Source organism: Etheostoma cragini, chromosome 12 (assembly GCF_013103735.1).
Source record: "Etheostoma cragini isolate CJK2018 chromosome 12, CSU_Ecrag_1.0, whole genome shotgun sequence".
In the NCBI taxonomy this organism is placed as follows: Eukaryota; Metazoa; Chordata; class Actinopteri; order Perciformes; family Percidae; genus Etheostoma; species Etheostoma cragini.
In genome coordinates, this window is record NC_048418.1 from 16,400,845 (window position 1) to 16,416,149 (window position 15,305).

Sequence of the window (15,305 nt, forward strand, 5' to 3'; positions counted from 1 at the left end):
AAAGTCTCGGCGTTCAGCTTGATACTAGTCAAGTGATCCTGTCAATTTTGAGAACAAGCTGCTCTTGTTTCAATACTAGTGCTGATACCTGTGTTTCAGTGTAGAAACCAAAATGAAACCTCATCAGTACCTTACTTTCCGGATTATAATCATGCTTTTCTTCCAGCCCATTTTGATTGTTTTAAACAAAAAAACAAATAATTATCAAATGCTATAAAAAACACAAGTTACAATACAATAGTCCAATTGGCAACATTATGATTTAGAAACTGAACTGAAATCTAGAAGAGACGCAATATTTGTATTTTGACAGTTTTTAAAATGTTGTTTCTCAGTTGAAATGACTTCACCCCTTTGATAGGATTAGTCAGAGAAGATCAATATTTTACCAAGTAAAATTATCATTTTAAACCTACAGTACACTTAGTCAACCTAGTCTAATTTAACAATCCTGAAATAAATCCTGTCTTCATGAAGGTTGTTCCTTGTACACCAGTCAGTGTAGACTAGGGGTGTTTTCACTCCTACCTCAATTGGTTCAGACTTTCGGACTTTTCAGTTTGGTTTGAACCAAAATTCCAGGTGGGAAAGGTGCCTCGGACCACAGTCCGGATCAAAACCCCTCAAAAGAACCATGGTTCAGTTCATTTGCAGTATGAAAACACTTTTTTGGATGGGTCGGACTTTCGGACCAATTATAGGAAGTTAGCCAACTTATAGCTTATAACAAATTGGAATTTAAGATGGTTTATGGTGTTATTACTTTCTAAGGGGATCATGTTGATAGGTTTATGTGAAAGGTTTCACAGTTTAAACACAGTGTTGGCCCGTCTCAGCTCTTATTTCTACTCAAAGACGTGTCCAGCTGGCACTGGCATAGGCAACGTCTAACTAGAACTGTTGATTTATTTAATGTAAGAGGAAAGACAAGCCAAGGCCTTACTTGAATGCTTACCTTCCTCGTATAATAATTCTATTGATTAAACAAAAGATAAATCTCTAAAACGGCTTACTAAAACTGACATTTGTTCTACTGTGTGCTGAATCAGTTATGATGTGGTTGGATCAGAATTTCCGATACAACCACTTCATGACATTTTTGATTTTTGTATTTGCTGTTCCATTTTTACCTCTGGGAACTCTGTCTGCATTAAACTACCTAACAAATTTCCTGTCACCTTTTTCTTCCTCTCCCTTCCTTCTCCTTCAGACTCGATGATCCTCCTGGGCTCCATAGAGCGACTACAGCTCCAGTCACTGCTCTCTTTCCAGCTGTGCCGCCAGCGGAGGCTGGAGTACCTCCGCCGGCTGGCCCAGGACAACGGCAACCACGATCCCCTGCCTAGCCTTAACACCGACAGCACGCCCAGCTCCCCCTGCTCCCACACCCACATCAACGCCTCGACCAACACCAACGCTCGCCAAGCGGTGCGCTTCCTGGTGAGCACCCAAGAGGTGTGAGGCGTGCGGGGGCGCCAGGGCTGGGCTGGGCTGGGGCAAAGTCTGGCTTGGGTGGGGATGTAGCGGTAGATTAAAAATGAATCAGGCACAGCATGTGTACTGTGAAGCATGTAGCAGTAGGTAAAGGCACAGATGGTGTTTTTGGACAACACTGTCGTGGTAAGTGTTAACTGTCAACTGTATAAATGTGCTTTATTTCTACATTTACATTAACACATGTCTTCTGTGTCTCTGTCGTCTGTGCCTTTACCTGGGCTGTCCTGTTTGTTTATCTGCATGTGCTCGTGTGTGTCTTTTCTGTGTCTTGTGGGGCTGTTTGTGTGTGCGCATGCACACTTGGGTCTGGCTTCCTCTGTTAATACATTTTCCATGTAGATATCCACAGAGGAGTCTTCCTCCTTCAGCCCAGGGGTTTCCAATGTTCAACTTCCTCTAAAATCTGCCTTGAAAACTGTGTCAGCCATCAGTGACCCAGAGACTCCAAATAGTACGTGCATTACATTGCACGCACACACATACACACACACACACACACAAACATTACGCCACGCAGAAAAACACTGGTGTAGGATAGTGAGAACAAGTAGATCCAAATGAAATAAACTGTTTTTTGTTTTTTCTCTCTGAGGTTCTCAGACCCTCTCCTGTGCTGACCAAGACAAGGACTTGCTGGAGGTGAGAAAGAGAGAAGGATATATGAGTGGGTGCAAGTGTACTGTATGAATGTGACACATATCGTATGCGTGGGTGTGTGTGCTCTCTCTGAGTCCACGCATATGCCGTCCACCTCTTCCTCCTGCTGATTGGCAGGATCCACCCACATGCAGCAGGGGTTTCCTGTGTGATCTCATGCTGTGGAGTTTTGTTGCAAAACTTCTGTGAGTCATTGCCGCCTCACTAAATATCAGATTCACCGCCAGTCAAACGTTTTTGTACATCCTACATGTTAGCATTTGTTGGTTACCTTTTAAGCAATACATGATGGTGTCAGGTAAAAGTGTTTTGTCTATTTTTAAACCCCTTTAACATTGCTGATGCACTTGGGTCAGTCATTGTTCAAACCCACAGAACTTGTATTATTATTATTATTATTATTGGGGAGATTCCAAAGTTACCAAATTTCAGCTTTTGGGAAAATGTGTATGTTACATATTTACATAAGATGTAATGATGCAGCCATTATAACATGGAGTCTTGGTTTCAAATAGTTCCCTCAGTGTAAATATCATGCAGCCCCGACTGTGTGATTCTTCCTTTGTTTCTGCTGTTTGTGAACAACGCTGCGAGTCTACAGTCAACATAGCTCCGTGAGGTTGTATTGAGGCACAGCGGTCCATTGAGCTAATTGCTAACAACCAGTAGGCGATTTAATGCCATTCCCCTTGTTAGCAAAATTACAAAAATGCATGGCTCTAAACTGAAAAGTCAAATGAATAACAAAGTTATTACAATAGAGGGATACAAAAAAAAATTCAACTTTAAAGCTCCTGAAGAAACAAAAATGTTATAATGTTCAAAAACCTTTATTCTGGCAGTGTATCAATCACCCAATGTTGTATGAACATTGGGTTTCATGTACAGATTTTGTGCCCTCACTGTCATCTGTGGTGTAGTAATTATACCCTTTCAGCAACATTGTGGTTGCATCTCAGGGACTTCTCCCAGCAGAAGTCATACTGGATCCAATGTTGCAGTGACACCGAGTAAGATGTTCTCTTAATGTTTTGCTGTGTTGTTGATGCCTTCTCTCCCCGGTTGGAAGAGCTCGGCTGGGCCGGCTCCTCCTGAAAAAAGAAAGCCCAAGTCCAAACGAGTGAGGATCTCCATGGCGGTAAGATTGTCTGCCGCCTAGAGACTGTTGCTTAGTAACCGTTGCCTTGCGACACACACGTAATGAGTGCTGGACTAAAATATTAGTAGTGCGCCAGTCAAAGCATTAGAGTGGTTTTGCAGAGAGAGCAAAGTGTGTGTGAGAGAGATGAGGCGATTTTTAAAGTGGCAACGGTTTCATCTTCTTTTCAACACCAGTGTTAAAGCAAATGTTTCATCAGCTTTCACTTTAGACTGCTGTGATGCTTGTTCTGTGTGTGGTAGTGTCATCGTGTGTTTTGGAAAATGTGTTTTGTGTTTATTTGAAGCTGCTTGATTCTTAAAGTTAATGGTGTTATTGGTGTCGGTATGGTTTTATGGGTACCGAGTAGCAGGTGCCCTGCTGGACCCATAAACCAAACTTTTCTCTCACTGAAACTCTATGTTGTATGTTATTCAGTTTGTGCCCTGTGTAATGTGTACGTGCTGGTTCATCATGTAGTGTACACAATGTATAAACATGGACAATGTATGTCTTACTTTATTTCATCTTTTTAGGACTCTACTGAAGTGGAAGATGGCATGTCCCCATCAGACGTAAGACATACATTACACTTACTAGAAATTATGCAAAAATGACTTTTACAACTCAGAGTTCAGAAGTTGTAGTGTCTTGTCATCCTTCTCATTGCAGATAGCAGAGTGGGAGGAGCAGCAGCTCGATGAGCCGGTGGATTTCAAGAACTGCAAGATTGATCCCGCTCCCTTCCAGCTGGTGGAGCAAACATCTCTGCATAAGGCACGATTTCAACAAAAAAAAGCCCCAAATGACATTGGCTACTTTACCATAGCTGGCTATTTTATTTATTATAGGCATATTTTACAATAATGTTCCAGATATTTTTCAGCAGTTACCTAACTAAGTCCTGTTACAAGTGGGCTGAAATATAAACTTCAACTACAAAATCTAGTTTCATTGTGAGTTTAACCAATAGCCTAAATGTCCTCTCTGTTTTTAATGTTAAAGCCTAACATACAGGACATGGAGGTCCGTGAATCCTAGTTGAATAATGTTGAATAAAGTTAATGACACTTAATTATAATGTAATTCGTTAGTGGTGTTTTAATGGTTTGATTAATGCTGCAGAATATCAGCTGAATGAGCATCCGGCTGGACAGTTATCCCATGTAGTTAATATTATCACATATCACATCAAAATATACTTAAAGTAGCAAAATTGGAGCCCATCTTCAGGGCACAGGGATCTAGATTCATGAGGTGGTCATTCATCAGTTTTTTTTGTTGCCAGGTGAAACAGTGAAGTCAGGCCCTGGCACCTTCTTATTGCCTATGTACATCACACAATGTAAAATATGGCAAGCTATGAGTGGTTGGCGTCCGAAGCCATATCTCACAGCAAGAATTTCTGTATGCCTAGTCCTAAAAAGCTAAAATATCAAGTCTGATCCTGGTATAGTAATTTCAATGACCATGATCCAAAATGCAAATAAAAGCCCTTTGTGAGACTGTACCAAGGCCATGACCCATCTCTCCTCTTCCACAGACCCACACTATCTTCTCTCTGCTGGGTCTGGATCACGCCTATGTTACCAGCATGGGGCGTCTGGTTGGAGTGGTCTCTCTCAAAGAGGTGTGCATGTTTCCTTTTTATTTGTTTGAGCTTCTGATAGATGTTTTTTTCTGTTTATGATCATTAATGCTCTCTCGCTATTCCCTTTTACTGCTTTCTTCCTTTCCCCACTGGCTGGGGCTCTGTATCTCCAGCTGCGTAAAGCCATAGAGGGCTCAGTGACGGTGACTGGAGTAAAAGTGCGTCCTCCGTTGGCCAGTTTCCGTGACAGTGGGAACAGCACAAGTGTATCAGAGGTAACGGAACTACACAAGCTTTGCATCCGCCACAGGGGGCTCTCATTGCCACGCGAACCCAAGCGTCCTGATGTGGTGGACAAGCCAGATCTCGCCTACAAAGAAATCCCTGTCAACTTCTCAGACCAATCCAATTTGCAGTTTGAAACCAGCCCCGGTGACGTCTCAAGCCAGTCATCGGAGTTGGTGCTCCAGGAGAGCCCCTCGTTCACTGAGGAGCAATCAGAGTTTACGTTTGACTGCAGCCCCTCCCACACTGAGGAATCGGAGCTGGCCTGTGACTATGACCCCCCCACCCACACTCCTGAGCCAGACAACACGGAGCAAGAACAGCGGAGTCCATCTATGAGCAGAGACCAATCAGAACCTGAAGGAGAGGGTAACCCCATTCACACTAAGCATCAAACAGAATGATTGGAGGGGATCCATACTGTCGCCTCATGATGTTGATATGTCTTACATGTGTAGAGGTCACTCGCCCCTGAAAAGTCCAGCCTAGATACCTGTGTTTCTAACATTGTGTGGCGTGAGTGAGTGAGCGTGGGCACGACTAGATGGGACATTCCTTATTTTGCCTCAAATGCTTGTTTTACAGGATAAAGCTATTTTTATTCTATATTTTTAATACTGCTGACAAAATCCCATGAAAAGACCAAATCAAAAACCGGTTTATCTGTCTCTCGCTGACTTCCCTGTCCTGTCTGTGGCTCTTTGATTCCTATCACAACACATTTCATTAAAGTGTTGGGAGGTTTTTCTGCATTTGTGGAATAAGATGTTGTAAAAAGCCTTTTGTGGCTCCAGAGGGAGCAGTGTGAGGGCTAATAAAGTCGACCTGATTAGATCTGAAGAATACAACTTTGGAAAATTAAGACAACAATCATCATCTCTGCCTCTAGGCTTGAGGCAGCATTAGCTGCTGCTGTTAGAATAACACACCCGAATCTCTGACCGAACTGGCGGTCGAGTTGAACAGTCAGAACCTTGAGTCTGCATTATCCACTATTGTAGACTCAAGGTTTTGACAAGACAAAATTTGTGAAGTATAAAAGACTATATCCCTCCATTTTTTTTTTTTTTAAATCTATCCATTGTGAGACTGACTATGTTAAAGGAGTGCAATGCTAAATCAGTGGGGTAACAAATGTTTAGCGTATCTGAATTTGAACTGCTGTTTTGGTGCTTTTGATTATATCAGCAGATGGAGTTTGCCCAGCTGTTGTGGAATTGTAGATGTTAAAATCTGTTTTTACTAATCACTTTAACGACTTCTGTTAGCTTAAAAGTTGAGTTGAGACTAGGTCAAGAATGGCCTTGAAAACAGTTTCAAGACAACATAGCAAGATCTGATTAGGTGAAATTATTGAAAGCTCGAGCACATCTAACAATGGACCTTTAGGTGAGATTACTTAAATCATTTTCTGAAACGGCTGGGCACTAGAGGTAAAATGACTCTAAATATTACCTTTTTCAGCTGTGAATTTTAGTAAAGTGAGCAGAAGGATTATGTGTATATGGAATTTTACTGTTTTTAATAGTTTTTGTGGAGCTCCATGAAGGCAATGATAACACTAGTTTGGTCTTTTCATGGCTTTTGTTAAAAATAAAAGTATTTACATGACTTAAATTACATTGCAAGCAGAGAGAGAAGACAATAATAAAAGGAGACAAATAAAAGGCAAATAATAGACAGGAAAGCACAGAAGAACAAAGACAAAACATTCTAATGAGCACATGGTGTTATGAGTTCAAACTACTACCTATTCACTAGCACTGGACTAATACATCAGAGGGCCATAATTAATGGCTAATAATAAGAAAATATAGTGGTGTTGGTTTTATTTTGGCTGATAAGCAATAACTACAGTAATGATGCAGTAATGGTTTAATAGCTACAGTGTCATCAGTTTGTCAAGACTCTAGTGTAATCAACACATGTAATAATCTGTATTTTCTTTCATTTTACTACCAAATATTGGTGTCAATATCAGCCCCCAAAATCAACTGTTCAAAGGCAGCTTCCAAAGGCTTATCAAGCGTATTACACTGCTTCAAATAATTGTGAAGCACATTGTAATTACCATGAGTATCATTTTTCTGCACATGTAGCCTTGTTTGGCTTTATAGGGGCTGATTCAATAAGGGCAATGTAGACTGTCAGTCTTGTCACTTGAACGCCTCTGCATTTTCATGTAATTGTGTGTTTAACGTGTTTCTAGCATGATAAAGTGAACAAACAGAGGGAAAGGAAAATACTGGCTGTTGTACAGAGCACACAAACAAACAACACACACACACACACACACACACACACACACACACTTGAATGTGACCTGTATATTAACACCGTGATATATTACACATACCTTTATGAAAGTACATATAATCCAGCCTGGCCTCTTATACAATGTTGAGAAATGTAACTACTGTGAAGCACAGTGATACCCACAAACTGTAGTAGAACAACGGGTGTGTGTGAGTCCTTGTTATGACCCTCAAACGGATGTAATGTTTTTAAGCTTCATGCTGTCCTATTTTTGAGCCATATTTCAATCTTATGTGATATCATCACAGCAACTCCGTCTCATTTTTTCAAAATGTGTAAACATTTGTGCAACGACTTATTGGCGTGATTACTTTTCGTTTGCATATAGAATGTGAAGTAGTGCTTGCCATATAAGACAACATTTAAGGAGTTAAATGTAGAGAGAGTATACGCTAATTTGCAGGGTATCTAGTTAAGCAATAAGTCTGTAGTATCTCCCTTTATATGGCACTGGCCTGTATATGCTTTGTACATATGAATACACTGATGAGATCTACCTACATACTACTGTACATAGGAGAATAATGCATTTAAAATCCAACAGCCATTGTTATTTTTCAGAGAACATGAAATTGTTTTGTACATGAGTGATTGATTAAATTAAAAAAAGGTTGAGTTTGTGTTTTTCCTTATATGTTTAGTTTGTGGGGAAAAAAGATAACAAAATCTTTCCAAAAAACCCAACGTATTTATATATAAGCAGGACATTCAGACATTCAGTATCAAACATAGCCCGACTCACGACACAGCATGACCCAGAAAAACAATACAAAATATCCATAGAAAACCAATGCAACACATGACTCTTCACAAAAATGTACAAAACCTAAGTTTAAACAACAGCTAATCGTTCTGATTGAACTCTCCGATATACTGTATACACATCAGTACATGAAAGGCCTAGAGGATGAGAGACAGAAGGCAGCGAGTGGAGAAGAGATTATCAGAGGAAGAAGAGGAGGTGGAGAGAGGTTTACAGTGAAAGCAGAATAGATTATGTCATATCCAGAATCACCACGGACTCAAAAAGACAAAGATAGACAACACATCACATCAACTACTCTTTCTTCTCCTCTACTTCATCCCTCTCTTCTTCATCGAAAGACGCAACGCCAGAGGAAGCCCGGTCGGAGAAGAAGCTTCTCCGGCTGGAATGCCACGCTCGAAACTCATGAAACACGCTGCCTTGCTCGTCCTCGTCTTCCTCGTCCTCTTCAGGAGACTCAGAGTGAGAGGTGGAGTAGCAGGAGTCAAACCTGCTGCTCCTGGCCCGAGGCCTCCACTCAGGCTTGTTGTGGATGCAGCCCTCGCTGCACTGCTCCTGCTCCACGTGACCACCCAGCCTCTCTCGCTCCTCTTCCTTCTCCAGGAAGAGACTCATGCAGTCGCTGGCTAAAGTAGGTGAACTGGTCTGGGATGAATGTGGGTCATTGTAAGACACGGGCCTACCACAGAGCAGGCTGCACCCGCCGCTGCGGCTGTTGGAGGGCGGTGCCTCGCCGCCATCAACCTCAGGCTGGCACGGCGCTCTGCTCACAGGATTGGACGAGGCCACGTCTGAGGGAGGAGCAAAAAGTCAGAACACCTGGAAATGGATGGAAAATTGGGGGAGAGGACGGGAAGATGATTTTGTCAGTGATGATGCCTTAATGAAGACGATGAGTGATGAAAATGAACAAAATGGTAGCGACGGTGGATACCTGCGTTCTGGTTGGAGGCGGTTTGATTCTGTCCGTTGGTGTAGGAGTCTTCCTCGTTAGGGTCTTCCTCGTTGTCATCGTCTACAGAAGCCCAGGCACGCAGCTTAGCCTCAGCGATGGCAAACTGCTCAGCCACTCCTGCAGAGACACACGTCCCATAAATGAATGAGCCTTTACAATGGACAGAAAGTTGTGTGTGTCTGCCCGTGACCATTTAAACCAAATGGTGATTTTCTTTCCTGGTTTTATTTAAACTTTCAGTTGTTATTAAAAAAAAATGCTAACAATAAATGAAATTCTCTTCTTGATGTCTCAGATTTGTTGTGTGACTCCTTAAAGAGTAGGGTTGAGCATCGAGAAACGATTCCTACTTGGAATCGGTTCAAAAATTACGATTCCAGTAGAATTGTTTCATTGCAGTCGATTGGAGGATTTAGGTTTCCAAATTGAATATGCGCAGGTTTTGGTTTAGATAACGCCAGGTGCTTGTTGTGTTGCAGTGGTTCTGTAGTGTGGCTATATTTTGCCCTGTAAAACAACAACAACCCACCATTGAATCAAAAATAAAACGTTCCTCTTATTTGTGAAATAAGCACCCGTTTTAATTCCACCCCTTAAAGAATCAGAATCGAGACTCGATAAGAACCGGAACCGAAACGATTAATCAGAATTGGACTCAGAATCATTCAAATCCAAACAATGCCCAACCCTATTAAAGAGGACTGCAATCACTGAATGAATGTGTCTAACAGAGTACATCTTCATATTGCTAATTTTGTCTAACCAAAGTCCAGAAAAATATATTCAGTTTACAATGAAGAGACAAAAAATACTCACATTTGGTATCAGCAAGTGTTTCTTTCGCTTTTAATGTGACCCACACAATTAGTTCATGATCTAAACAGTCAATGTTAATATTTTGTACATCTAATAATCGTTATGTTGACTAATTGTTGCATCTCTTGTCACTAAGCATTTTGGAAATGTACAATGCAGGATTAAGTGCCTTATTTTGGAGCAATAATCAAAGTGTAAACAAAACGAAGATAAAGTCTTTATGATGTACATGTTGTTCAGACACTGTGTACCCCACTTCTCTCTTTCTCTCTTTCTCTCTATCATCCTCTCTCTTGATCCAACCACGCCAATGTCCTCGGCACCAGACATGATGAGTCACAGCCAAACAGCAGGAGCTGTTGTACCATTGGTGGGCAGTGAAGTGTTCTGGGAGAGTGTCTAAATAATAGGCCACCATCTGCTGCCAAGACAAGCCATCACCCAAAAGACAGCGTGGTGGGCGGAGCGGACCGCTGACATACAGGAGTTTTAGGGGATTAGGTGCATGACTGAAGGTGGCAGCCTGCCAGAAGATGATGCTGGAGCTAAACCAAGCTAAGTAAAAAGCATGCATGTGCAGAGATCAGCTAGTTACACAGTCTAAGCTGGATAAAAAAACATATTCTTGGCTAAAAGTCTCAGAGATGACAGTCTATATCCTCAACCTTCCACTCTGGGAAATTCCAGCATATGTCTTTCATTTTGGCCAGATGTCCGTCACCTTAAGCTTTCTTTGTGATGAAATTCTAAACTCCGGTCGGTTTACGAGGACTGTGGTTAACTGGTCCTCAGATCTCTGCAGGGTAAACTGAGACAGCTAGCTAGACTATCTGTCCAATCAAAGACAAAAAGCAACCTTTGAAGGTACACATAGACTAAAACAAGTTCCTCTTTTAATATATTTTGCAGTGACAGAGAAACGGCAATAAACCAGAGCATGTTTTTCCCACAACCCAGAATTTTGTGTGGACTAGCCAGACCCTCCCACGCAACGCTGTGGAGTAAGGTCTGACAAAGCGAGACTACAGAGATGAATACCTGCAGCAAACCGGGCCTCCTTCTCTCCTTCAGTCAGGTGGCAGTAAGAGCTAAAGTGGGCGGCTGGCTGTGGGTTCGCAGGTTTGGGCCAACCTTTCCACTCAATAAGGTGGGCGACCCGGCCCTGAGCCAGGGAGGTGGGCTTCGTTACATGGTCCTTCACTGCCTGAGAGATACCTGGACACAGAACGAGGAACAGGTCAAAGTATGAAGTTGTAACTTGAATCACAGACATGTCATCATAGTTGAAAAACACAATAAGTCAAAAGGCCACTACCATTTAAGGAAGACCTGGCAAGGGCTGCAAACTCATGGATACCGACACTTTTCCTCGAGTCTGCCGGAGCTTTTCCTGACTTTGGAATCATTTTGCTCTCCTCGAATTTCACCTGCAAGACAAATTAGATTTAAGCAAAACTCGTTGTTTTGCACCATTGCACAAAAACAACACATAAGCTCTGTTGTGCGTCACATCCAGCACTAGTCCGCTACTTCAATATTCATGTTTACTTTCCCATATTTAGGCTGCGAGAAACTTTCTGATATGACTGAGAACTTAATTCCAAAAATAAAAGGCTTTATCTCAAACGAAGATCTGCATTGCTTTAAAAAAACTTTTTCCTACCTCTCCCTTCTTTCTCTACTTCTTGATCTCATCCTCATCGTGGACAGAGATGGTGTCACAGCGCACCAAACCAACACAACCAGAAGTCACAGCTTGGGTTTACTGGTTTAAACCACCAGGCAGACAAGCAAACAGCCACGCCCTACATTAACTGTAATGCTATAGCTACAGTAGGCCGGTGAAACCGGTTAGAATGGTTGGGGTTGAGGGAGGTGATGGAAGTGGGGACAGTCTCCTTGTGGACCGGGCAATCACATGACATTTGAGCAGCTTTGGTAAGCAGCTCCAAAGCTGCTGATCCATATAAAAAATTGATATTGCTACCCAAATAACTCCATGTCCAAAAACAATATCACACATCTGATTGCACCCAGTAGATCAGTTGGGTCAGCGAAATCTACTGGAGCAGCGTGGAGTTTGTCTTGTTTTTATGACAGGTGAGTCCTTCAAGAAGCAGGATACATGTTACCTGGACACAACTGTGAGCATGCACATGGCTTGACAGAGATCTTAAGCAGATCGGCTCCCAAAGCAGCTCAAGAAGCAGACTTTGGTTAAAGGTTTACGTACTTTAAAGTAGAAAGAGGTACCCAGGAAGGTAGGAAGCTGGGAGGCAGTGATATGAAGCCAGAGCGGCGTTCACCACTCCTCAGAGGTAAGCATGAGCTGCAAAATATACCTGTGAGCACGGCAGACATCACTCATGCTCAACACTGATAAACACGCCACATGTTCAGCCTGTGGCGTCAGCTCCCTCCTGACACTCAGGCACAGATTTCTTAAATCATGCTGACAAAATAAGACACACGCAACGGAAATCAACTTTTACTTAGAACTATTAGAAATGGGGATTATTTTAAGTCATATGCCAATTAGCATGGATTTGTCACCACCTACACACTATACACCATTCCCAACCTGTTTTAGTTTGTGTCTCAGGAAAAAAAACAAGAAATAACCTTTGTCAGAGTCTTTGACTTATGCAAAATTTTGATTTTTCCCCGTTTAATTGGGATAATCTAAGCAAACCAGAAAAAGTTGGGGGAAGAAAAGGTGTAGTTTTGGGGGCATTTGTTGGTTCTCTGTAAGTTTTAGTGTGGTCTAGACCTACTCTATCCGCATCTTGAGATAACTTCTGTTTTAATTTGACACCACAAATAAAAATGAATTGAATTCAAAGAGCAAGCTTTTGAGAGAAGGCAGAAAACATCTAATATAAAGAGACGTAGTATAACTTTGTATGTAGTGTTTTATCCAGTTAAGCATCCCTAGGTTGGTAACCACTGCTGTAAACGGTTTGTAGGTCACATCACTGTCATCTGGTTTAAATGTGTGATCCCTGTGTTCATCTGTTGATGCAGTTATCTGTTTTAGTGCTGATACCTGCTTTAAATCATTGATTCCCTGATTGTAGCTTCTCAAAATGAGTTTTTTGTTTTATCTATCATTGTAAACTGAACATGTTCGTGTAATAACTGACAGATGACTCAATAATGAAAATAATCATAAGTTGAATGACTCCCTTTGATATTTGCCTCTTTTTTTTTTAAACTGGTACACCTGCACATGATTTGGCCTCTCTGGAGCAGTTAGTTGTGTGGTGTTGCTTTAGGAAAAAACTCCCACTTCAACATGCTGATTACCAGCGGACAAGTGCTGCTAATTAGCATTCATCCCAACAACAAGAACATGTGTAGCAACGCTTGCAGTCTAATGACCTTGTTGCTTTAAGTCATTTTTCATGAGGTGTTTGAATTATTGTGCCCACTCCCCACAGGGGCAGACTGCTGTGTGCCTCTTTGACAACAGCATGATCTTCTGACATCCACACAGCCGGTGATGTGACTTATAGAGGACCAACAAGTGGGATGGAGTTGAGCCAGTTTGACTGCAGCCAAACATCTTGTGTTTGGAATGAATGGAAGGAGCTGCAGTGTTGATGTGATGCTTTCTCTCTCTCTCTCTGTAAATTTAGAGCAACAGGAACGACATGCTGACGGCCAAATAACGCACACAATCATCTCCGCCATTGATGGGTGCAGGCCTAGTAGCGTGCAATTATGAGGACAATAACGCACGAGAGACGCGCATGCAGCGGGTCTCCTGGCAACCTTTGAATTCTCCATCTCCATAATAGCTCCATACCTGTATCGGATAAACAGCACGGAGATGCCGAGAGCCCCCTGCCTTTTATATGCACCTCTAAGCATGATCCCCCTGTCTACGACTCTGGGTACCTACCTTTAAGTCGGACCGCGGTGGCTCATGATAATGCGCTTAATTGTCTCCAATCCGATCAACAGATGATGGCGCGCGGGTTGCCCCCCCCCTGCAGCAGTCTCTGCAGTGGATCATTAAACCTCCTCAGTCTGCGGAAACATCTTCCTAACTCCAGCGTTAGGTCTCCAGCAAAGACGCACCATTTGTTGCTCAGCAGGCTATATGGCTTGCATAGGCTGTCCAAATGTCTCCCGATGGCAAGCGTCATCAACGCAAGGCGGTGTCACAGCACCCCCCCCCCCCACCCCATCCTCAACCCCTCTTCCCGTGCAGCCAAGATACAGCAGCCTAACCTCCAGCTTTGGCCCCGGCAAGCAGCTTTTCACCTGTCGCTCCATAAAACACAGCACATCCGCAGTCCTTTGGTAAACACACTCAACAGGACGCATGCAGGGTGGACATGCGCTTAATGTTCAAACATGTACTGCGGTCTGATATCAAGAAAACGCCGGAGAGATCTAAAAAACAATCGTGTGGTAAAAATAGATTGCCGTCATGTCAATTTGACCTTATTTGTCCAGTTATACAACAAGAGATCGAGTCGAAGACAAGAGAGGCTCGATTACCAGCAAGTCCCACATTCACGGTTTGTTGCTTGTGATGATTTTTATATATAAACTTAATAAATTGTTGATAACACACTAGAATGTGCCGATAATAGGGCATCTTAAAGTGAGTATTTATGCAACATTATTTTCAACAATGAGAACTTCAAGTAAACATATTTTATATGACTTCAACTGTTTTACTATATTGTCATTCATTATGTTATCTGTTTATGCACAGCTGGATGCTTCTCAGGTGGAGTAATTGTTGACAAATATAACTCTAAAAAAATGAAGTTTTCTGCTTACTATTAGCCTACGTCTTATAAAACATTGAACTAAAGTGTTATATAACCCTTTAAGCCCATAAGACTGGAACATAATTGATATAACATTGATATACCATAAACTAATTTAAAATATTCCTTACATAGAGCATTGGGTTCAATATTGATGAAATGAGCTGATTAATACATTATTTTAATGTTAAAAGTAATTTATGAAGAAAAAATGCTTAACATTTTCTGATTCTACCTTCTATGAATTCCAGGATCATTGTATATGGAATATCTATATAGAATGCATCAAAGAATATTTTTGTATCCAATTAAAAAATCTTCACTGTATGTAGAAGTTAAAATTATAATGTAAATGTAGCATAAGATCTGGGTGGCGTTGAGTTGATGGCCCTCCGCGACTCAATTAAACTGATAACTGAAACATTTCTTTTTTTTTATGACCTTGTCTATTCAGTGTGGATTGGTAACATCATGGCTGACAACCAGTCCCCTTAATA

General features: G+C 41.8%; 2 protein-coding genes across 9 annotated transcripts in view; one reads left to right on the forward strand and one right to left on the reverse strand.

The window, feature by feature from the left end:
• clcn2a (chloride channel, voltage-sensitive 2a) overlaps positions 1-7,749 on the forward strand; it is a 40,361-nt gene extending 32,612 nt beyond the window's left edge. For 4 of the 7 annotated variants that reach the window (XM_034887216.1, XM_034887213.1, XM_034887215.1 and 1 more), the window contains 8 exons: positions 1,211-1,455; positions 1,837-1,948; positions 2,090-2,136; positions 3,224-3,292; positions 3,829-3,867; positions 3,965-4,069; positions 4,836-4,922; positions 5,057-7,749. In XM_034887216.1, the coding sequence (XP_034743107.1) occupies positions 1,211-1,455; positions 1,837-1,948; positions 2,090-2,136; positions 3,224-3,292; positions 3,829-3,867; positions 3,965-4,069; positions 4,836-4,922; positions 5,057-5,572 (1,220 nt within the window). In that variant the 3' untranslated portion in view covers positions 5,573-7,749. The remainder of the gene's footprint in view (positions 1-1,210; positions 1,456-1,836; positions 1,949-2,089; positions 2,137-3,223; positions 3,293-3,828; positions 3,868-3,964; positions 4,070-4,835; positions 4,923-5,056) is intronic. The other 3 variants (XM_034887214.1, XM_034887217.1, XM_034887218.1) reach the window with 3 other exon arrangements.
• A 408-nt stretch (positions 7,750-8,157) lies between these two features.
• Positions 8,158-14,194, reverse strand: fam131a (family with sequence similarity 131 member A). Of its 2 annotated transcripts, none has more exons than XM_034887237.1 (5): positions 13,926-14,194; positions 11,337-11,448; positions 11,060-11,236; positions 9,185-9,322; positions 8,158-9,041 (listed from the first exon to the last, which is right to left on the reverse strand). In XM_034887237.1, the coding sequence occupies exons 2-5, from the start codon at positions 11,425-11,427 to the stop codon at positions 8,542-8,544; spliced, it is 906 nt and encodes a 301-aa protein (XP_034743128.1). In that variant the 5' UTR covers positions 11,428-11,448; positions 13,926-14,194; the 3' UTR covers positions 8,158-8,541. The 2 variants fall into 2 exon arrangements, with proteins under 2 accessions (XP_034743128.1, XP_034743129.1); XM_034887238.1 differs by lacking the exon at positions 13,926-14,194 and adding an exon at positions 11,675-11,922.
• Between the last annotated feature and the right edge of the window lie 1,111 nt (positions 14,195-15,305).

Excerpts from the sequence above, each read along its gene's own strand:
- fam131a (XM_034887237.1), bottom strand. The coding sequence starts at position 11,427 with ATGATTCCAAAGTCAGGAAAAGCTCCGGCAGACTCGAGGAAAAGTGTC. Across the intron at positions 11,237-11,336 it reads TGCCAGGTCTTCCTTAAATG|GTATCTCTCAGGCAGTGAAG; the intron begins GTAGTGGCCTTT and ends TTCTGTGTCCAG. Across the intron at positions 9,323-11,059 it reads GGAGGCCCGGTTTGCTGCAG|GAGTGGCTGAGCAGTTTGCC; the intron begins GTATTCATCTCT and ends GTGTCTCTGCAG.